Below are 23,360 nucleotides of genomic sequence, written 5' to 3'. Positions count from 1 at the left end.
TTTAAATATAAATCATAAAAATAAATGATAGCAGTTTTGTTAGCCTTGGCTTATGGCTCCTTGGGTTTTGATCTATGTTTTTTTAATATCCGGGAAAAGCTGTCTATAATACGATGCGATAAACAAATATTCCCACTTTTAAAAACAAAAAAGTAAGGTAGACAGCATTTACAATTGCTAATTCCCCTTATATAAATTTATCGAGATAAAAAAATTCATCTATCTATCCTATTTTCTCTGCAGAAATCGGCAGCTACGCCTTCAACTGGGCGTGGTAGGTTGCGGGCTGAGGCTGAGATTAGCGTAGGCTGGGTACGAACATTACATAATTACAGAATAACTGTGATACTAAAATAAGATAACAAAGTAAAAATCTGAAATACATCTATTGAAATCAAGAAGTAAATATAAAATATTAGATAAAATCAAAAATAGCATAATTAAAAATCAAATAAATAATAAACAAAATAAACACATTAAAAACTAATTTAAATATTAGAAAACCATTATTTTATATTAATTTCATTCAAAAACATACATACAAAGCAATGAAAGAAAAAAAGCAGGACGCTATATATTTTTTGTGGGGTGGAAGGAAGGGAAAAAAACATCCCAAAAAAGATTAGTTTAAGTTAGAATAGGGGGTGAATTTCCCTAAGACTTAGACTTTTGTAGATGCCCCTAAAAAAGGGAAAAGGATCATGCACACAAAAGCACATGCTGACATTCATATTATATTATATAGCATTGATAACAAACAGACCAACTTTTAAAAGGACACAAGGACAATTAAATCCATTAGCAGTGGAGCAATAACAATTGCTAAAAGTTTTTTTTCTTGAAAATAACTTAAGGTGATAGAAAGATTACACAAACATACATACTTACATTTGTTGTAGAGATTGCTGTGCTTCAAATAATAAACAAGAAACCATAAAAATCCTCCAAAACCAGCCCAATTCAGTAGAAAAATAGCAAAAAAATTTTTTAACTAAAACTGAACGTTGAAAAATTATTACACATGAATTGTCAGAAATTCTAAATTAGACAAGTTTCATAACAATCAGACAATTCTTTATTGATTATCGTCTAAAATTACAAATGACCTAACATTTCTTGACGTAGTACGTTTTGGTTGCATGACGTACAAATTCTAATTACAAAAAGGTTCATTTACAAAAATTCGATCTAACATTGACTTAGTCATTACGAGTTACTATGAAAGATAGGAAATGTATAGAGGCCCTTAGGGGTGGATGGAGTCGACCATAGACGTCCAAGGGGGGGGGGTAAAGTGGGGATTACCCCCAAAAACCAATTTCCCAAAAAAATTTCATTCTAACCCCCCCCCCTTTAAAATTTACCCCTACCCTGGGGGTGCTGTAGGCACCCCCAACCATTTAGGTGGGGGTATTTACCCCCCAAACAATTTTGGGAGGGTTAATAAAATTTAAATTACCCTCCCCCAAAAAAACTTTACCCCGGGGGTAAATTTTGGGGGGCGGATAAATAAAAATTTACCCCTGCCAACAGATTTCAGGGGGGAGTAATTACCCCCCCAAGCAAATTTTACCCCCGGGTAAAAATTTTAGGGGAGGGTAATTTAAATTTTATTAACCCCCCCCCAAAAAACGAATTACCCATCCCTTAAAAAATTTTACCATACCCCAAAAAAAAGCTTGGACGCCCTTGGAGTCGACCCTTGGGAGGGTGGTGGTAACCTCCCCCAAAATAGTAATAAACCTTTTAAGGATCTATGAGGATCTATATTGTAGGATAATCACATCTGTTCAGAGGTTAACGAGATACTTTATAAAAATTCTTGTATCCCATCGTATTTTAGACAATTTTCCCGGCAATTTTCCACAAAAAGTTTTAGCATTATTCTCAGTTTCATTTGTGAGGAGCCGAATTAAAGATAATATTTAGACAATTTTCCTATCCGCGGAAAATTGTCTAAAATATCTAAAGATAAAGATAAAGATTTATTATCAAATCGGTTTAGTTATGATAAAAAAAATACAAATCATTTACAGATATTATAAATCACATCATTAATATACTTTAACTATTGTGTTATCTACGATTATGAGGCATTCCACCAACCAGAGGTGTATTAAATGGGGCCTTCAGTGTTAGAAATAATTTAAGTATTTTCATATTTAAAAAGTATTATGAAAATTGAAATGATGCATTAAAATAGGTGTTAAAAAATAATAAATAAGTTGATTATAATCCTAATCTAAGCTCCCTCACAAGCAGTGTTATATAAAATGGCTTTAATTTTTGTATTTTAAAGTTAGTATGTTTTTCAACCTATTTTTAAAAAAATTACACTATTCTAAGACATGAAGATATATTTCGATTTTAGCAATCATTTTCAATTCATTTTGTCTCTTGTAGAAGTTAATCAAGCGATTTTAGCAGGGTCGTTAATTTTTTAAAATAATAATTAAGATACTCTACTTCTTCCCACTCAAGTGAAGTTGGGTCGAACATATATCCTGTGACCCTTCGCCAATCTTTATCCTGACCACGTACCCATATCCTTTCCTGGTAATGAATGTCTCCATCAGCATATTTGACCAGAAACCATTGTTTACTCTCTTCTCCTTTAGCATCACTTTTATCAAATAATACTGTTCCGTATAATATTACTCCATCAGTGAATTTTGATCTAAAGATTCCACTTTTGAGTTTTAAGTTCTTCTCATCTGCTTTGTAAATTTCTTCTCGGTCATTACTAGTATCATGCTTCAGCAAAAAGCCTGATTAAGTGTGCACAATAAAATCAATTCTAACCTATTTGTTGAATTACTAACTGTTTCGCCCCTAGCATTGTTGAAGTTCTGAATTTTAAGAGGAAGGAACATATTGTAAGATTTAAATTTTAAGATAAAATTGCATAAAACCATCTCGAGATATAAAAGATATGTGAGATAATTGAAAATTATGTTGATTGGTTCAGTGGTTAGCAATATCTTAATACACAAATAAACAAAAAAATTACTACCTTATATAACAGGATAAAATTGTATATCAGTTGATTAATTTAAGAAGTATTAAATTTATAGAAATACAATTTTTAATATATAATTTGATCACTTCTAATTTTTTAAAGATATTAAAAAACTTGCTAATTTAATTTTTTTATAAAAAAAAATCAGTTATTTGTGTGAAAGTTTATTGTAATTGATTGCACACCTAAATTAGTTCCATACACATCATAATTTCCATCACTAAAAAGAGACTTCTCACCATATTGCAATCTTTTCCACGTAGCTCCACGCTTTTTCAAGTTGCTCTTGGTCTTCTCTATATCCTCGAAATCAGGACAGTATCCTAGTATTAAACAATAATGAAGTGACAGGATGTGTGTTTGTTTGTGTGTCTTTACCAAAGGATCTCGTTAACCACTGAACCGATCGGGTTCTAGCTTCTCATAGGTCCCGGGAAGGTTTATAACTATTTTGGGGAGGGTACCACCACCCTACGAAAAGAAATCACAAAAAATAATTTTTTTTATGTGGAGACTTGAATGCAACATAGATATGTTACGTATTACTTTAAACAAAAACATTTTAAGTGCCACTAGGGGCCTCTAGATGCGTAGCCGCTAGTATCTACATATTACATTATTTATTTTTTCATCCTCTAGTTGCACTTTTAACATTTTGAAGCTCTGTTTTAGTAGGGGGAGGAATGGACAAAAAAATAGCCCTACAAAAATCCACCTTAAGTATTGAATCTAAAATAAGAAAGCACAAAAACATCCCAGGACCTTTATAAGGCTTCCTTTAAATGGAGAACTGTATTGGTTTGGTCGTTAGTGAGATCTTAACATACATAAATCTAACATGCTTCAGTGCATTATAATCTTTTAGGTGTAAATCAAGTTCAACATCAAATTTTCTCAAAAAGACTTGATCCAGTGAAAGATATGATATAAGTAAATAAGTATTTGTGTAGACCTTAGTTAAACAAGGTTGACAACATCCATAAAAGTGAAGCCCTGAATTTAGACAGTATGACAAACTTGTAGAGTTTTAGAACTTAATAATTAGAATAGTAACATTTAAATTTTTACAAATTTATATTTTACTGCAGGATACTGTTTAAGGACATCCTTACATTTTTAGGACTCGATTATGGAGATGCTTGGTTTATACTATTGTACCTTATTGTCTTATAGAAATCAAAATTCCATAAATCAGATAAATAGGATAAATATATTATATAAAATGTTGTTAACATCAGCATTTTTTAAATAGGAGTAAGGACTTTCTGGTAATAATTATAGGATTAACAAAATTCTAACTCTTACCTAATAGTTACAAAAATCATTAAGTTAGAAATTGATAGTGCAATTCTAACTCTTTTAAATTAATAAACAGTACTAACATTAAGAAGAGACAATTCTTAACCATAGAAAGCTTTGCCTTACAAAAGAATAATCTTTATATGAATTACTATCCCTATAATAACAATTCCTTAAAATAAAAATATCTTACTTAGTTTTAGATTCCATTCAGGTTTGGCAGTTACACATGCAGTATAAAAACCTAAAGAAAAGATGCAAAGTTAAATATCAAAGTGGAATTATCAGGTTGTCTGTCTATAACTGCTGCACTGTTTAGTTTCAACAAAAATTGTTAAGATGCAAGAGAATGCTCAATTTTTTTGTTGGGGGAGGGGTAAATTTAAACAAACTATTTGGCTTTTTCTCTCAAATGTCTTGATATGTACAGACCCTCCACTCCTTATTCAGAAATAGATAAAAGTCATCCCGCAGGAAAAAAATATACCTTTTCCTTTTGTTATTACAAAAATAGGACGGGAATTGTTTTTAGTGCTTACCCCTGATGAGGATATTTCAATATATTATTTTTACCTTTTAGAACATAATTAGCATCATCAGTAATGCTTTGTAATGCCTTTTCTCCTTTCTCAAATTCATCCAAGAACCGTTCCTCTGGTTTCAGACTTGGGTTTAGTTCCAGTACCCTTGTTGGCACATTGGAATAGTACACTTGCTTGATCATTGTGTACAGGTTTCTAGTGTCAATAATGTACCTAAAATATTAAATTTTTGTAAAAACAAATCTAGCTTTTAAAAATAAGTCATCAACATTTAAATCATAGTGTTTAGGGTAGAAATTATTGTTATTGTGCCTAGGAGTATTTAAATCACCATGTAACAAGTTGGTATTTTTTTATGTATTTTCAATGGAAAAAGGACGCTAACCTGAAAGACTTATGCAAAGGATCAAGTGATTCTGCACATCTGGTTTTGTAGATCTTCATCAGAAACTCCCTCACATTTTCAGTTTGAAAATCAACCAGCACTTCGTCAAAGTTGGAAATATTTTTTTCAAAATAGAAAGCCCATTCTTCATAATTAGCTCCATAGGATACCATCTGATGATACATTCCTTGGACCCTTTTAAAGCCTTGGACATGCTTTAGTTCAGTAACTACTTGTAGGATCTCATCAACTACATCCTGCAACAATACAAGATAAAATAAATCTAAAACGATATAATATTGATATGGGTTAGTTTTTAAAGCCTCTATGTATCATTATTTTTATTTCTGAAGTCATTGACAGTTGCTAGTTTTAATTTATTGAGCTGTCCTTGTAATGTCAAACTATCTTTTATTCATTTAAAGCTAAGTTCTCCATAATAATCAAAATTTAAAGATAAACTAATTTTACAAGAAGAATAACAAAAACAGAGCTTTTATGTCTCTGTAATGTGATACATCGTGAAATTTACAAATAATTGATATACTTTATTTGGCCTCATTTTCTTACTTTTTAACCTCTTTAGAATCATTAAAAATTTTATGTAAATTTTAAAGTAAAACTGAACCGATATGATTCTCCTTTACAATGTAGCTTCTCATGTAGCTGCTGGAAAGGTTTACAATTATATTGGGGAAGAGTACCAACAACCTCCAAGAGAAATAGCCTCTAGAAAAGAAATATCCAAAAATATTTTTAGATAATATGAAAAAAACAGCTGATATTAAAACAAAATATTTCTCCACTAAGATATTTAAAAAAAAAAAACATTATAAAGTGCCTCTTAAGGCATCAAGGGGTGCATCTGTTAGTTTGTAAATAATGTTACCCCATCCTGAATAAAACCGAACAAGATTACAAATATTAAAAGTTAAAAATAACCTTGACTTCTCTAATATCTTGTTTCAATTCCTCAAAGCCTTCAGTAAACTGGTCCATAATTTCCTCCTTACTGGCAGATGTTATCAGTTCCAAGTAATCTAATTGTTCTGGTGTCATCTCCCCCACATATTCAACATCACTCAAAGCTGCCTCTGCCTCCTTCACTCTCTAAACAATATCAACAGTAATACTTTAACATAGCATTAGAAAGCAGCAGCAGCCACAACCACCATCAGCTGCGCGGCTTTATCAGCCAAGTAATATGTCTTAGCCTTAGTCACAGCTGCCGCGCGACTTACAGAAGAAGTAGCCACATCTACACTCGGTTGCACGGCTGAATCAAAGTATTTTATCTCTGGGCTAGAAATCAACCTTATAAGACAATTACTCAAAGCCCAAAAATAATGGACTTAAAAGTGTATTAAACTGTATATAAGACATTTGCGGATATATTGATACCATTAATTTGCCTATTAGATAAAAAAAAGTATGTTTTTTTTAATATTTTTCTCTTGCTACAAATCAAATTTCAAATTTGAGTCACCAAAAATGCTTAACTAATTTTTGCTCTAGAAGAATCATTTTTTGGAGTTAGAAAGTGCTTAATACCTTATTTTAATCGCCTGGCATTGCTTTATAATATACAGGTAATGACTTGGTTGTTTATAGAACAGCTGACTAAAAAACCGAGGTTTTGTGATAATCCCACTTTTGTTGTTGCTCCATAAATGATATTTTTTTTCTTAATTTTTTTGGCTGTAAAGAAGCTTTATATATTCATATAACATCCACCTAAATTTGACTTTTGATATATTATTTATAACATCACCAGAAGGAATTGAATTTTGGAAAAAAATATCAATTTATATTTTACACTGTTATGCATTGTTCTTGTTCTTGTTTCTAAAAAATATTTATATTATTAAAAAGAGAATTATTTAACGCTTCTATAGGTATGTTTATCATTTTTCTAGGCTAAATATAACTATAATTACACCATTTTAAAGTTAAACATCATAACATATAAACTCACTTATTGAATCGGTCTGTATTATTAAGCTGCCAATCCTTAAAACAGCTGCATTTCATTATTCTATTATATAAAGTAGTGAGCTTTTTTGTCTGTAGCTTAAGATTTTGATAACTAATGTACCTATTGACTTCTCTGTTTTATGGAAGCTTCTTATAGGTCCCGGATAGTTTTAGAATATTGAAAAAAAATATCAATTTATATTTTACACTGCTATGCATTGTTCTTGTTCTTGTTTCTAAAAGATATTTTTATTATTAAAAAGAGAATTATTTAACGCTTCTATAGGTATGTTTATCATTTTTCTAGTCTAAATATAACTATAATTTCAGCATTTTTTAAACATCATCATATTCAAGTTATTGTAATTTTTAAAAAAAAATATCAATATCAAGAACTATTGGAGCAAGTAGTAAGCTTTTTTGTCTGTAGCTTAAGATTTAGATAAGGTTTTAGGCTATTTTACTAATTTCCTTACTCTTTTAAATTCAGATATCCTAGATCCTTGGAGCGCAGCTGCTAGTAAACAAATAAGGAAAACGATTTGTGAATAATTGATTTACTATTTGATTTGATTTGAGTTGCTTATGTTTTCTTTAAGCCGCGCGGCTGCGATAAAGGCTGAGGCTTAATGGGTGGCTGAGAAAGCCACTCGGCTGATTTTGAGGCTTCCCTAAGCCGCACGGCTGATGGTGGCTGCAGATACGGCTGCCGAGCTCTGGCATCTAGATTCTAGTTTTCAAAAATCAAGAAAGTATGATGTGTTGAAACGTAAGGAGAGCCAGAATATGTAAATGACAATCTAAAAGTATAATACTGACTGAATTGAGCTTTGTGTATGAATAAAAGTACCCCTCCCTCTCAACAACAATTTGTTACATTAGATGAATTTAAAGAAAAATATGCGTTGTAGAATATTACCTTTTCATGCCATTTCATAAGGGTACACCTCAGCGCAGAAGAGGCAAAGTTTATTACTTTTACAGATTCCAAGCCAGGTATCCAATCTAGGGCACCCAATAAGTTTTCAGTATATTGTAGGGTTCTGGCCATATGGGGCCTTTTCGTGGCCATCCAGAGCCTGGTTTGTTTGGCAGACTTACTTAATACCGCCATTTTTAAATCTATTTTTTTTTAAATACATAGTGATATGCAGAAACTCAATGTTTTATTATCTACTAGCGGCTTCGCCCCTAGCCTCTAACGGCTTTGCCCCAAGAGAAAGTAAAAAAAAGTATAAGGTGAAATTTGTAAAAAAAAAATAATAAGAAGGACCAAGGAAATCTTCCACAAAGGAAATATTCCACAAAGGAAATCTTCTACCAAGGACCAAGGATATTTCTTACAAAAAAAAAAAAAAAAAATGGAAGGGATTTTTTTTTGTTTTTGGGGGGGTTGGGGGTGTCCCACCCCCCAAGAAAATAGCTTAAAACCACCACAGGACCAATAGGTAGATACCCTGAAGAGTAGAATCCGATCGGTTCAGTGGTTACCGAGATCTTAAGGGACAGACAGACGGACAGACATCAAGCTACTTTGTATTATAGATAATACAAAGTAGCTTGATGTCTGTCCGTCTGTCTATCCGTCTGTCTGTCCGTCTGTCTGTCCGTCTGTCTGTCCGTCTGTCTTTCCGTCTGAAGCTTAAGATCTCAGTAACCGCTGAACCGATTGGGCTCTACTCTTCAGGGAATATACCTACTGGTCCTGTGATGGTTATGGTTTTAAGCTATTTTCCGGGGGGGGGGGGGCAAGGACACCCCAAACCCCCCCAAAAACTAAAAAAAAATTATTTACATTTTTTGTAAAATCTCAGTAACCGCTGAACCAATTGGGCTCTACTCTTCAGGAATATACCTATTGGTCCTCTGGTGGTTTTAAGCTTTTTAATATTTTGTTTTACAAATTTTAATTTTTGTGTATGCGAACAACCTGAGTTTAATTTTTACGAATTGAAATTTTTGTGTGCAAGGAAAAAACCTGAGTAAGTTTTACCACAGAGTAATTAAACAAAGAAAAAACTTTTTTGAATGTTTCTATTTAGGAGGGTTGATTTCCCATTACTTCATAGGGGGGGGGGGGAGCCCCTAGAGACTAGGGGTGAAGCCGCTAGTTTAACATATGACAACTTCCATAAAAGCGAAGCTATATAACTCAGAAGGGATGACAAACGAATGTTAACAAATGATTGTTGCGTAACAACGCATTTAAATTCTATAATATTGAAGATTTAACAAAAACTATGCAAGAATTTTCGTTACTTTTAAATGTGTAACTATTGAAATAAAAACTGCAAGATAACTAAGTTTATTTTATAGTTAGCCTTTAAATATTTTTTTGTAGTTAAAATTGTTTTTTTTGTAAAGAGATAAGGAAATCTTCGGCATTGACTTTATATATAGGTACTTTCTCTTAAAGTGCCTATGAAGTACTGAAAAGCCCCCATCCCCTCTTTTTAAAATATATTTTAATTATAAGTGAGGGGGAAGGTAGTTTTTCCTTTACCAAAATTATTTTGTGTAAATAATTTCAGTGTTACAACTTTTAGAAGAAATGTTTAACCCTTAAATTGTATTTATTGATAAGGTACTTACAATGATTTGAAAGTTTTGAAAACAGAGGCAGATATTTTCATGAAAATAAAAAATATCCAAATTTTCAAGTCCTTTTCCGTGGGTCTTTGTGGGGAAGGGGGGGGGGGGGTGCCTTAAACAACTATCGACCACAGTATTTTGAAAATAGGACAAAAAAACACCAAATATAAGTTATAATACCAGAGAGTTATGTGAGATTTTATAATAAAGAATTTAACAAAAGAAAAATAATAGATAGAAATTGTGTCAAAAAAGTTAAAAGGGAAACAGCCGAACAATGTGCATATCAAATCTAGATTTTGATTAATCGGAAAAAGTAATCAGTGTTTATGTGGTAGTGAGCGACCAACAAGATAGAATAGCGTAGCTTTGCTTCTTGCCAAAATCCTACACAGTTGTTTGTTTGTTGTTAAGATCTCAATAACTACTAAATCGATTGAGTTCTCCATTTTAGGAATGATGTTTTTTAATGTATTATTTTTATATCTATTTCTTTGGATGGTTTTAATCTAGTTATTCTGTCCTCTACCTCCCCAAAACACAGAACAACAAGATGCAAGTGTTATAGCCTTTAGTAGCAAATAAAAAAAGTCAGTTTCCATAATGTCTCATCCGTCTATCTAGCTGCACATTAATAGTTATTTCTCGCATCGTATTATAAACGGCTTTCCGCAGATATAGAAAGTACAATTATGAGATTAAAACTAGTTTTTTTTAGCCCCGACGTGCCGAAGGCACCGGCTAAAAAAACTGGTTTTAATCTTATGATTGTACATTTCTATATTCGTAGAAAGCTGGATATAATACGATGCTAGACATAGTTTTTTCGTATTTATGAGAACCGGTTCCTATCCACCGGATTCGAATGAATACGAGAAATTGTTTTCTCGTATTCATTCAAAACCGATTAATACCCGGTGGATTAGAACCGGTTCTCATCCATACGGAAAACTATGTCTAACATCGTATTATATCCAGTTTTCTATGAATATAAAAAGGTACAATCATTCTCGGTATCTCGAGGCAAACAAAACTGGTTTAAATCTTATAATTGTTTATTTTAAATCCGCGGAAAGCTGTTTATAAAATTATTGCTATTTGAAAAGCAAAAAGTTATGTTTAAGGACTTTTTGGTATTTATTATAGATTTGCTACACTTTCTAAATTATACCCAAGTTTAAAATCAATTGGACAATTCTTTAACAAATTAAAAATATCAGCTATATTATACAACCAGACAAACCTTCCTTTATTGGATGTTGTCATCCTTGTTTATAAACGACTGACTATTGACGTAATACTAAATAAATAAAAATAAAATTTTTTATAAGTTTGTAAGATAAGAATTGTACATATACAATTTTTATTATCATGAAAACAAAAATGATAAATTAATTATTAAGAAAAAATTCTATAAATATTTTTTTGAAAGAGGATTATATTTCAGAGTCTGTCAGCTGCCTAAAAGTATTTACGCTCCTGGAAATAATTTTTAGTAGCGAAGCTACACTATAATTCACTTTGTCACTCAGTCCGACCGTAACGCTATAGGGGAAACGTGATTTTCAAGACAGACAGCTGAAATTTTTAGTAAAGATTCCCATTAAGATTATATGCCCATCTAATCTTTACATTGCAGTTTTGTCCATCTGTCTGTTATTTGGGGTGCTGATTGATTCCTAGAATTTTTCGTGATTTTCTCAATTCCTTTCCAAGATGGAGGGCTGAAATTTTCAGGGATTAATTAATTTTAGATTCTACTTAATTTTACTAAGTTTTGATAGAATTTGTCAATTGATTGGGGTGCTAGTTCGATTCCTAGTTTTTTAGGTTTTCGTGATTTGCCTGATTCCTATTCAGGATTGACAACTGAAATTATCAAGGATGGAATATGCTTTGCTCATATTATACATATTTCCATTAAGTTTCATTGTGATTTGTCTATTAATTGGGGTGCTAGATCAATTCCTATATTTTTAAGTTTTCTTGATTTGAAAGGTTTCCTGTTTAACTATTTTATCATGTTTAATGTTTATTGTATTACGCTGCTCTATAGCTCTTTGCCCGATATCCATTCATAATTTTTTAGCTTTGCTACTTATGGATGTTGTCATCCAAGTTGTTAAGATGTTGGTACTATTCTTTCAGAAACTATATACTTACATTATTTATGCAAATTTTCTATAAAAATGAAAATATATTTTTAGGGGACAATCTTTTGTGAAAACCTTTAGTTTTCAACTTTTTAAATTACTAGCGGCTTCGCCCGGCCCTAGCAGCTAGGTAAAACAGGAAACCTTTAAAATCACGCAACCTGTTAAAATCACGAAAACTTAAAAATATAGGATTCAAAAATATAGCACCGCAATAAATAGATAAATTAATGAATTTCCATGGAAATATGTAGAATATAAGCATATTTAATCTATGATAATTGCAGCCGTCAATTCTGAATAGGATTCGGGAAAATTACAAAAACCGGGTATAGTCCTTTTCACGACATCCCTTCATAAGGAGCGATTCTTTGTATTTTTAAAATGGCTTTTTATAGGTTATTTTAGGTTAGGTTATATTGTGTTAGGTGATTGCCCCACAGGGTTAGGTAATTGGCCCCGCAGGTTTAGAGCCCCCCGCAGGGGCTAGAAATAGGAGAAAAGCTACTGTGAAAAATACGAAGAATCGCTCCTTATGGAGGGATGTCGTGAAAAGGACTATACCCCAAAAACCTAAAAATCTAGGAATTGATCTAGCACCCCTATTAATAGACAAATACTAAGAAAACTTGGTGATAATTGATCAATCACTGAAAATTGCAGCCCTTTATCTTAAAAAGGAATTAAGAAAATTTTAAAATCTAGGAATCGATCTAGCACCCCAAATAACAAAGGATCTTGATAACCACTGAACTGATATGGTTCTCCTTTACAGTGTAGCCTCTAATAGGTCCTGGAAAGGTCTATAGCTATTTTTGGCGAGGGTACCACAACCCTCCCAAGAGAAATCGCCAAAAATATAAATGCACCGCCCAGTGGATATTTTTGGTAAACAGCTGATCTTAACATAGATTGAAAAGACAATAGTTTACGTGCCCCTAGAAGCCTCTAGGGGCCTAGCCGCTAGTTTTTCACAATTCCAATAAATCAAGACAAAAATTATCTTTTTACAGAGAAAATAAATTTATCATTTCAAATATAATTTTTTTCTTTATCTCTTAATAAGAAATACTGTTTCTAAGCGTTTTGACTAAACATGCATTAAAAATTTACTGGTATATGAATATTTTCTAACCACTAAAAATACATCCCTAGTCATAAAACAGAACATTAAAGACCCTGACCGACCAAAGCGAACAAAAAGTATAAAACTTGCAGCTACGCCCCTAGAGGACCCATTTTCACTTTCAGTTTTAAAAAGAAAAAGTTAAAAAAAAATTGGGTATGGGGGTTCTTTTTTTTCTAGAAGCGATTTTTCTTAGGGAGGTGGTGGTACCCTCCACAAAATAGTTGTTAACATTTCGACGACCTTTTACTACAAAGATAAAAAAATCAAATAATTCGCAATATTATACAATTTATTTATTTTATGTTTATTTCGTAAAATATAAAATGAAATTACATATTTTTATAATTCAATTGTAGAAAAAATACATATGGTTTTAAAAACTTTTAATTGTTATTACTTCAGAGAACATTTTTAGATTTTTATTTTATGATCAAATATAAAAATTCAAATTCCTCTGAGGGCTAAAGCCGCTTTAAAAACAATAAGCGGTGTATTAAAAAATAGGATTATATCAAAACAGGCCAAGCTATTCTAACAATCAATTCTACAAAAAAAATCACAAAACCTTTGGAAGTAAAGTGGGGGTATATCTTGTTTATTTATGTAACTGAATAGGGGTGGGTAAGAAGGGGAGGAAAAATCAATTCTCCAAAAAATCACGAAACCTTTGGAAGTAAAGTGGGGGGTATATCTTGTTTTTTATGTAACAGAAGAGGGCTGGGTAAGAATGGGAGGAAAGGGGGAAGGGGGTAGTGGGAAAATCTTCCTTTAGGATTGTTTGTCAGAATCACATTCTCTTTTCCCCGATATCAAAGTAATATTTAGATGTGCTGAATTTTAATTTCCAAATTTGTACGCAGTTTCCGCGGTGTTTCATCCTCCCATCTCAATATTTACTAATAGCTAAAAAAGCTTCAAATTTCCAATAAAAAATAAAAATTTGAAAATTAAAGTTTTGAATGTATAAATCGTTTATACTTTCAAAATTTTGAAAGTTTAAAGCTTTTTTAAGCTAGTAGTAAATATTGAGATGGGAGGAGGAAACACCGCGGAAACTGCATACACATTTGGAAATTAAGATTCAGCACATTCTTTACACAATAAGAGATCAAGAATATTTATTTCCAAAGCTTAGGAATGATGGGGAAATGTTTGGCATAAGCTTCCCAGCCAAGAGAAAACTTCATTGGCTCGCCTTCAGGGAAGGGTAGGGTGTCTGAAAATAAAAAAATACTGAATTTATATAAAAATCAAGTCTACTTCTTCTCAGGTAGGGAAGGCCAAGGGGTACATTGGTCTGTTTCTTACACTAGTCTCCAAAGTTTTACAATAACGTTTTCTTATTCGTTGGCTAAGCACCTTTAGGAACTTTCATTGAATATTGATTGGTTGGTTCATTAAGTTGAGTGTCAAAAAATTTCTACCACTAATAATATTCTACAGAAGGGGTTATTTGTATTTTGTTGTATCATCATTGGGGATATATATCAATTTAGTGGCTATTGACTTCTTTTTGTCTAGTAGAAGTAATAGTTATATTTCTAGTATAAATTAAGGAATTACTTCATTTACTATAGATGTCACGCGTCTTTCATAGCAGCATCTTGTAAGATTTTCAAGATGGTTGAATCCGGAGCGAAGCTTCTCTACAAATTATAAAGAACGTCTGTCGTGTCCGCAGCTTACGTCAAACGCACTGGAGTATAACAAAATTCGGTTATAGCACGCCAGGCTACAATTGAATCAAGACAAAAGTAAGTGCCGAGCTCTGGGACCTATGTATGGTGAAATTAGACATAAAATCATGATGATTCCAGGTAAAACCAAAATATTTCAGCGGGATCTTTTTGAGAAAATTAGATTTGAAAATTTCAGGTTCAATTTTCACCCCCTAGGAGTTGTCGTATAATCATGACAAGAAAAGCAAAGATTATTTATTTAAAATTTTGAACAACTTTGCTTTTATGGAGTCTTTCATAAAACCTCTCTATATATGATTTATTTAAGGCTAAATTTCCGTGACCTAAGCAAAGCAACTAATAAAAATGGCCATTAATTAACTCCCTTAAGGAGTGGTTTTATGAAGAACTTTATAAAAGCAAACTTGTTCAAAATTTTAAATAAATAATCTTTGCTTTTCTTGTCATGATTATGCGGAGGAGTTGCCGGGGGTGAAAATTGAACTTGAAATTTTCAAATCTATTTTTCTCAAAAAGATCCCGCTGAAATATTTTGGTTTTACCTAGAATCATTATGGTTTTATGTCTAATTTCACCATACATAGGTTCCATAGCTCGGCACTTACTTTTATCTTGATTCAATTGTAGCCTGGCGTGATAGTCCTTTTCGTGGCAACGCAACTTAATGGGCGATTCTTCGTATTTTTCACAGCATCTTTTCTTTCATTTCTAGCCCCTGCGGGGGGGGGGGGGGCTCTAACCCTACGGGACCAATTGCCTAACCCTGTGGGGCAATCACCTAACTTGACCTATAAAAAGCCATTTTAAAATACGAAGAAAGAGGAGTTGCCATGAAAGGGACTATTCCCCAAAATTCTAACAACAAGAACAAATAACTTACATCCGAGCGCATGCAGGATACCAAACAGTCCTCCAAGTCCATCGGTGTTACCTACTGTTCTGTCTACCGAATAACCACCTTAATAAGTTTTAATTTCAAACATAAATTTTTATACTTGTTCATTGCTTGGACTGTAAACAACAATGGTCCCCAATGTTTTACAGCCACGTAATTGATTGGCTCAAAAACTTTGAGTACTTTCATTAGATTTGACTGTTTGGTACTATACTAATAGTATCCAAACTTACAACTAATAATTTAAGTCTTAAAAAGGGGTAATCATTATGGATGTACTACAATGAGAGGATGTGTTACATTTTTCGATGTAGTCGTGGTGGAAATAGGATTGGGTATGTTTTGAAATATTTCCTGTTAATTTGTAGCACTCCCCAGCATCGTTGAAACTCATACTCAGCACCTGGGGTGGGGTTACAATATTCTTTCCTGAAAATAGCAAATTTAGATTAGGGAAACCAAATTGTACATTTTCTAATAAAAAAAGTAAAGGATACCCCCCCCCCCCACAACCATAATAATAAAAACAATTAGTGGGGTAATTTTTGTGTGTTACTGCTATATTAAGGATAGGCTAATCATGTACATACATGTTAGCACTACAGAGGGCTTCCGCGGTGGTAAGGCATATAGAAAAATACACAATTAATTTTCAATTAATTAAGAAGGGGATGCCGTGAAAATTAACTAAAACTTTCTTTAAATCATACAATTATGCCTTACTAATCATGAGAATTGTTGTTGTTAAAAGCGAAGCTTTTCTATAATAATGGTCAGTCCGTCCGTAACGGATAGCTTTTTTCGTTAATATAGGCATGTTAAAATTGTCCTATCGATTTCAAACTTTGCATGATGATTCCTGTAGTAGTTAGGTACAATTTAGAAAGCGTAGCAACTCTATAATTAATCATTACGAGAATGTACGTACGTTCATTTTAAACATATTGATTTTTAACTTATTTAACAGCAATTGTTTTTTTGAAATAATCATCCTATTGATCTGATTTTTAGAGTACTGATTCCTATAACAATAAGGTACAATACTATATGCAAAGCATCTCTATAATCAAGCCCTATAAATGTTAGTATGTCCCTAAACGAATTATGTTGTAATCCTTGTAATAGACAGTTTTCCGTGGATAAAAGTTAAAATAAAATCATTATTAGTAGAAAATTCCTTTAGAAACAATACGATACATGATTTTTCAAAGTATGGCTTAGAACCGGCTCCAATCCAACGTTTATTAATCTGTTTCGAAGTCACACTGGAATACTTTTAATACAAACTGATTATGCACCTGTAGGTTGAATTGTTTGTGGACCAAACTTCAGTTCTCCTGTATGTTTAAACTGGCCTCTAAAAAAAAGGATGATATTATTTTAAAAGTCATAAAATTTACTCTAAATACCAAAATTTAAAGGTTTAATTGGTAATATCCTCTTAGAAATATTTTTTTTCAATTTTGAAAATTTGAAAAAATTTTCAGGGTTTTTAGTGATGTAACACCTTACAATGTAAAGGGCGGGATTCTCCTTCAATTTTTTAGGGATCATCTAAAGAATCTAGAGCATTATCCACTTGTAATGGAATGCGATACACCCAAGAATTAATTAACATCCAACAGACAACCAACCCTATGATTGCAGGAACTTCATCTGATAAGTCCAAACAGTGCATGTAATGAGTTGCGCCTGTTTATGTGCCAAGGCATTCACCATCCTCTAACTATTTATGTCGCACACCTGACATAGTAGCAGAAGTAACCATTTTAAACGTCTTTAGTTATAATGCGGTGTCGGGCTGAGATTCGAAGCGGATGCGCTTCGTGTTTAGCCACGGTCGCAGGTCAAAAGGTTTTCAGTGATAACCATGTATTCTCAGAGCTATAAACAAGAACAACACAATCTAATTATAGAGTAGCGTAGCTGCTGAAAATCACCTCGAAGTGAACCACACCCTGTTAGATTCAATAGGATCCACATTGAAGTTGTAGTAATTAGGACTTCCGGACAAAGCTTTGGCCATCCCAAATGATGAAAATATCTAAAACAACAAAACTTATGTTTTTTTTCTTATAAGTAGATAATAATGGATAAAATGGATTGCTTTTCTCTTGGAGTATCTTAAAAGTTAAGTGTAACTGAAGATTGCTTAATGCATGAAACATGATGTTTTACAAATAAACTTTTGTTTTTCATTCTATGTGGACTATATGTATAAGTATAGATATACATATTATACTCCAGTCAACTACCTGGATCCAGTGTTGGGGACCTTTTTTCGTCTGCTCGCAATTTGCTTTCTGCTCTTTGGTAGCGACTTGGCTGTGTTAATATTTCCGACGGTATTGGCTGATATTTAAAACCCCAATTGAAAGTCGGCACAGGGTCCACGGGGATGGGACACACAGTTATTTAACCACTTCCCTCTCTATTGTTTTACTTTAATTCTTGGAGTATGATAACAAAATATCAAACTGTTTTATAGACAATATTAATTAAAAAGGTCAAAGAGGTAAAAAAAATGGATATTTATTACCAGAATTATATCAAAGATTAATTTATTCGTAATTTTTCTAATCCTGAATACCAGCTATAAAAAACATCACCTCTATAAATTCCTCCTTCTTCAGAGGTCCCACAATGGGAAAAATGAAGAGGAAATCGGAAGCGAGAAGACTTGGCTCATCACAGCCCATATTCTTCTTTAAAACTTCCTGAATCAAAACATTGTAGATCTAATATTACATGGATAATATGTTGAGAAGTAGCGCAACAAGAAGGATCTATTATCAAAAGCGAAACCTATCTGTAATTATTCAAAGCAAAGCTTTTCTATAATTAAAAATTAGGGTTACTTACAATCCGTTACAGTTAGTTAGTTAGGTTAATTAGTTATTAGTGCTTCACGTAGGGTATTTACGTTCCAACATACGAACACCAGCATAAAACATACTAATTCTTAGCTACCCTTTTGTTAGCATATTAGTTTATTGATTATAGACGGAAGGTGTCAAATCGTAATGGGTATGTCAAACTTTTCGGGTTCGCTTCGCGAACTATCCTGCTAAAACTCTAGGGGGGGGGGGGGGATCACCCCCGTTAATGTTTCTGAAACTAACCTTGCATTTTTCAATGAGCTGGTAGGCGGGAATTGTAAAAGTAGAGGATTGAAGGCAGGCAGCTTCGTCCAATATGTCCTATAAAATTAAAATATTAAACAATTTTACAAAAGAAAATTAGAAGTGATAACTAATGCCAAGACGTCGTGCGTGTGAATAAAAATAGGGGCGGATTGCCTAAAATAAACTTATCTTAACTTTTAAATAATACAAAATAAGAAATTATTTTTAATGTCGTCTTAACAAGGCAAAGTAAAAAAAAAACTTAAATGGTAAAACTTTTTTAGCCGATATTACTTATTTCTACACAAAATCTCTACAAGTTAATTATATAATTGGATAATTATATTTAGCTAAACTCGAGAATTGCCTTTTAAAAAAGTACAAAGGGATAGTTGCATAAAGTGTATTTAACAAGTTTGATTGCAAGCAAAAGTTACCAGAACTAACAAATATAATTTTGTATTACAATAAATAGCAATCAATTTGGCACCACCAAAATAGTCAAAATGCAGTTTTTGTGACAATTGCACATACCTAACAATTTGATTTTCAAGTCTTTATATTTTAAAAAACTACCTGGTAGAAAATCGAAATTCTTTCAAATATAAGTCCTACAGATGTAGTTTAAACAATTGACCTGAAAAAAATATCCAGTTCACTAAACTCTAGTTTACATGCACTTCGTGCAACTACCCCTCTAATACTAAACTCAAATACGGATGTTAGGTGCCTACCTTTTCTGCCGTATAGACAGGAGTAGTACTACATCTCTGGCCAGGGAACTAAAATTAAATAAATAATATATATTGTTACAAGACTTTAATATTTTCTTTTATTAAGATCTCGGAAACAACAAGAAAAAGATTGAAAAGTTTGAAATATTTCACTATTGAACCAAATAAGTTTTCTATTGTAGGAAAGATTCAAAAGATGGTTTTAAGTTATTAATTTATTAGTGTTTATTCTGCACATGATTTTTTTTCCCCTGATGCATTTTTTTCATTTTTTTCCCTTTCCTAGTTTTTTCGAGCAAGGAAGGGGAAAAATGGAAAATTATTTTCAGAACTCTTTAATGTATTCATATTATCCCACCTCCCAAATATTCTTTTAGTTTTTTTTCCACCAAACTACATGTCTTTTATTCCCCCCCCCCCCCCCTTTTTTTTTCAGGATCAACCATGCACATTGCACAATATATTATACAACCCTGAAGATTTTTATTTACCTATAGATTTAAGTCTTGAGATGGTTGTAGACTATTTTTCTACCCATACCTCCATTTTAAGATACCTAGATGCTAGGGACGTGGCCGCAAGTTAAGAAAAATAGAACATAAGCAATAATATAAATTTTCATGTCTATATTATCATTTCATTTGTTTTTAAGCGCATAGTACAATTTTTTCTCAATTCTAGCGGGAAAGATTAGTTTATTTCACATTGTCCTATCCCTAAGAAGAGCCAAATCGGTTGCAGTTAGCGAGATATGTTTGTACAGACAGAACTCATACATCTGTTTACATATATACCTCAGGAAGAATAATTTTTGCTCCAGTCAAGTTTTCTGCCACAGAAATGATGATCCTGGCTACTTTGTCTATTCCCTGAAAACATATGAGTTATGAAACAAGGCTGACAACATTACAAAGTGCAAAGTTAAACGAATTAACAAATCATTTGTTCAATTTTTAAAAATCTTTTAATTTATAGTATGAAAAAGGGGGTATGTCACAAATGCTGATATTGCAGTGATAACCTGTAAAGTTATGTGTTTTGAGACTTCCAAATAGGATTAGAACGCTAAAATTAGGCATGGCAGGAGCTTAAATGTAGTACAATGTGGAACTTGAAGAAACGGCGGCGAACCACCGTTGCTGCTAAAAACCGCTATATATGTACATTATACATTAATATACAATCTACTTTTTTTGCGAAATAAAGGGTAACCTTTTTTTGGAAAATAAGTTTCATTAGGTCTTTTTGAAGAGTTTTGAAGGTGTTGGTTCTGTAATATCTAATTCATTTCATGATAGTATATAATAAAATTAGCGGCTTTGCCCCTAGCCTCTAGGGGCTTTTCCCCAAGAGGTTTGGTCATATAGGTATTTTTTCGTCTTTTAGATTAAAAAAAAAAAAAATTTAGTTTTTTTGGGGGGTGGGGGAGGTTATTTTTCATTTTTGGAGGGGATGTGGGTATACCACTACCCAAGAAAATAGCTTAAAACCACCTCAGGACCAGTAGGCATATTTACTGAGGATTAAAGCCCAATCGGTTCAGTGGTTATCGAGATCCTTCGATACAGACAAAAAAAAGCTTGCTACTTTATATAATAGGATGACAAATTTTAGTCATGTAGTAAATGTGCTGATAAAACAACACATCAAATTACCTTTATTATAAAAGAAGCAATAACAGCCACTAGTCCACAATACAAGTGTCCGATAGTTTGAACAATTTTAGATGGTAAATTAGGCTTCATTGTTTGGTCAATTTATCTGAAAAAGGTCAATTGTGTCCACAAGTTGCGAAGTATTTAAATACAAAAACTCTAAAATTAAAAAAAATAACGGCTTCGCCCCGGCCTAAAGGTCTCCCTCCCTTCAATTTCAATTTTTGCTTTAAAAAATCGAAAGTGATCCATTTTTTGGGAGAGTAGAGGCGATTACTCTTGTGTCTTGGGAGGTCGGCGGTGGCCTCCTAAGAGAAGCATTTCCTTAAGCTGAGAAGATACATTGTAAAGGAGAACCATATCAGATCAATTAGATCAAGTCTCTTTTAAGTAAGGTTATATATTATACTAGCAACTGCGTCCCTAGTATCTAGGGATATTCATAGGAATATAAAATAGCATATAAATAGCTTAAAACCAACGCAAAACTTATTAAATAAAAAAAAATAGCCTAAAACCTTCCCCAAAACCATAAGAAGCTTCACTGTAAAGAAAAACCATAGTTCAGCGGTTAGCGAGATCCTTCGCTACAGACAAAAAAAGCTTACTACTTTATAAATAGGACTAGCGGTTTCGCCCCTAACCTCTAGGGGCTTTTCCCAAGAGGTTTTATCAAACTAATTTTTCGTGTTTTAGATTTTAAATAAAATTTAAATTTTTTTTTTTGGGAGGTATTTTTCATTTCTTGGAGGGGTTAGGAGTGTCCCACCCTCCAAGAAAATAGTTATAAACCTTCCCGGGACCTATGAGAAGCTACCATGTAAAGGAGAACCCGATCGGTTCAGCGGCTAGCGAGATCCTTCGCTACAAACAAACAGACAGACAGACAGACAAACAAACAAACAAACAGACAGACAAACAAACATCGGTTTACTTTGTATTATAGATATTATATGGACGGATTAATTGGTTTCGGCTATAGCAGCTATTCAAATTAAACTGGATACTAAATATAGAATTACTATGCTTCCAAGATTATATCTAATCGTTTCATGAATCTCTAAGCAAAGTCTATGACGGACAGACACACGTACACAACATAAATAAAGAAAATAGTCGCTTTTAAAAATATGATAAATAAACACAATTCACTATAAATGATCAAATGTAACTAAAGACTGATTTTAGTGGGATTATGTATATCAAAATACTATAGCTATACACTACAGGGATAGCACTATATATGGATTACAAATTTAACTTCCCACCAATTCTTATGTGTAAAAATCTCACTTTAGAAATGGAAAAATTTTGAGGGAAGTAAGGGGTGTAGATTTGTTTAACATTCATTATCCTTACCCCTTCCTGGAAAATATTTGACTTGGATACTATAATGTAGCCATAAATAAAGTCATAATTAAATTATATCTCTAAAAATAAAAAAAAATAAAACCAAGCATTAATGATAATTGTCTTTTTCTTACTCCCAAAGAAGTATAAATATTTTTCTTTGTATTTTAATAATTCCTTTTATTCTTTAACTTTATTTTACATGTTTTATGTAAACTGAATATGTTAGATAGTCTGTATAATGTTTAAAAAGATATATAAGCGTAACATTGTCTGCTTATAAAACCAAAACATTGCGTTCAAATCCTGTTTTACACCTTCCCTTTACAGTCAATTTCTTCCTTGCCATCTCTCCCTCCCTCTCCATTCACACCCATATCTTACTCTCTCTTACTCTCTCTTTCTCTCTCTCTCCCCCTCTCTCTCTCTCTATTCCTCTGAAACCAAAACGAATAAAATGTCGTATTCTAGAAATAATTTTGTATCAAACCAATTACCTCATAAATAAGACTTTAAACGCATAACCCTCCCCCCCCCCCAGACACAAATGAAAATGGTTAATGATTGTTTTCTTCCAAATAAAGATATAAGACAAATCTCCTTTCACCTCTAGGGCAAAGCCACAAGTATGAATATATTTCTATACCTTTGTACATATAAATAGAATATTTCATTTACACAATAAGATTTGGCAATTTCCCTCCAATTGATAGTGGACCACAAAGAATGCATATATGGGAAGAAAAAATATAAGCAAGGATATTGAAAAATTGCTTAAATTTAAAAAAATGACATAATGACATTTTTA

General features: G+C 32.5%; 2 protein-coding genes across 4 annotated transcripts; both read right to left on the bottom strand.

The window, feature by feature from the left end:
* Positions 1–2,406: 2,406 nt before the first annotated feature.
* LOC145324571 (uncharacterized) lies at positions 2,407–8,370 on the bottom strand. Its single transcript, XM_080167153.1, has 7 exons — positions 8,139–8,370; positions 6,188–6,355; positions 5,246–5,502; positions 4,892–5,073; positions 4,512–4,562; positions 3,205–3,342; positions 2,407–2,768 (listed from the first exon to the last, which is right to left on the bottom strand). Exons 1-7 carry the CDS (start codon positions 8,331–8,333, stop codon positions 2,407–2,409), a joined length of 1,353 nt encoding a protein of 450 aa, XP_080023279.1. The 5' UTR covers positions 8,334–8,370.
* Positions 8,371–13,364: 4,994 nt separating this feature from the next.
* LOC145323842 (uncharacterized) lies at positions 13,365–21,311 on the bottom strand. Of its 3 annotated transcripts, none has more exons than XR_013881116.1 (11): positions 21,203–21,311; positions 20,342–20,416; positions 19,548–19,595; positions 18,811–18,888; positions 18,298–18,405; positions 17,629–17,732; positions 16,987–17,045; positions 16,045–16,117; positions 15,674–15,753; positions 14,157–14,309; positions 13,365–13,923 (listed from the first exon to the last, which is right to left on the bottom strand). XR_013881116.1 is itself a non-coding variant. In XM_080166413.1 (11 exons), the coding sequence occupies exons 1-10, from the start codon at positions 21,290–21,292 to the stop codon at positions 14,212–14,214; spliced, it is 813 nt and encodes a 270-aa protein (XP_080022539.1). In that variant the 5' UTR covers positions 21,293–21,311; the 3' UTR covers positions 13,365–13,923; positions 14,182–14,211. The 3 variants fall into 3 exon arrangements, 2 of the variants coding, with proteins under 2 accessions (XP_080022539.1, XP_080022538.1); XM_080166413.1 differs by having other exon boundaries at positions 14,182–14,309; XM_080166412.1 differs by having other exon boundaries at positions 13,365–14,309.
* Positions 21,312–23,360: the final 2,049 nt, after the last annotated feature.

This window comes from Acartia tonsa, chromosome 7 (genome assembly GCF_053477335.1).
Source record: "Acartia tonsa isolate MP-2025a chromosome 7, ASM5347733v1, whole genome shotgun sequence".
NCBI lineage: Eukaryota > Metazoa > Arthropoda > Copepoda > Calanoida > Acartiidae > Acartia > Acartia tonsa.
Note: the sequence above shows the minus strand (reverse complement) of the source record. Positions and strands in the feature narration are given on the sequence as shown.

What these genes read in the sequence shown, in the direction of transcription:
- LOC145324571 (XM_080167153.1), bottom strand. Translation starts at nt 8,333, where the DNA reads ATGGCGGTATTAAGTAAGTCTGCCAAACAAACCAGGCTCTGGATGGCC. An exon ending in AAGATATTAGAGAAGTCAAG is followed by an intron (nt 5,503 to 6,187) that starts GTTATTTTTAAC and finishes GTATTGTTGCAG; the next exon opens with GATGTAGTTGATGAGATCCT. An exon ending in TGAATGGAATCTAAAACTAA is followed by an intron (nt 3,343 to 4,511) that starts GTAAGATATTTT and finishes GTTTAATACTAG; the next exon opens with GATACTGTCCTGATTTCGAG.
- LOC145323842 (XM_080166412.1), bottom strand. Translation starts at nt 21,292, where the DNA reads ATGAAGCCTAATTTACCATCTAAAATTGTTCAAACTATCGGACACTTG. An exon ending in GGGGAGTGCTACAAATTAAC is followed by an intron (nt 15,754 to 16,044) that starts AGGAAATATTTC and finishes TAAAACTTATTA; the next exon opens with AGGTGGTTATTCGGTAGACA. An exon ending in TATCCTGCATGCGCTCGGAT is followed by an intron (nt 14,310 to 15,673) that starts GTAAGTTATTTG and finishes TTTTATTTTCAG; the next exon opens with ACACCCTACCCTTCCCTGAA.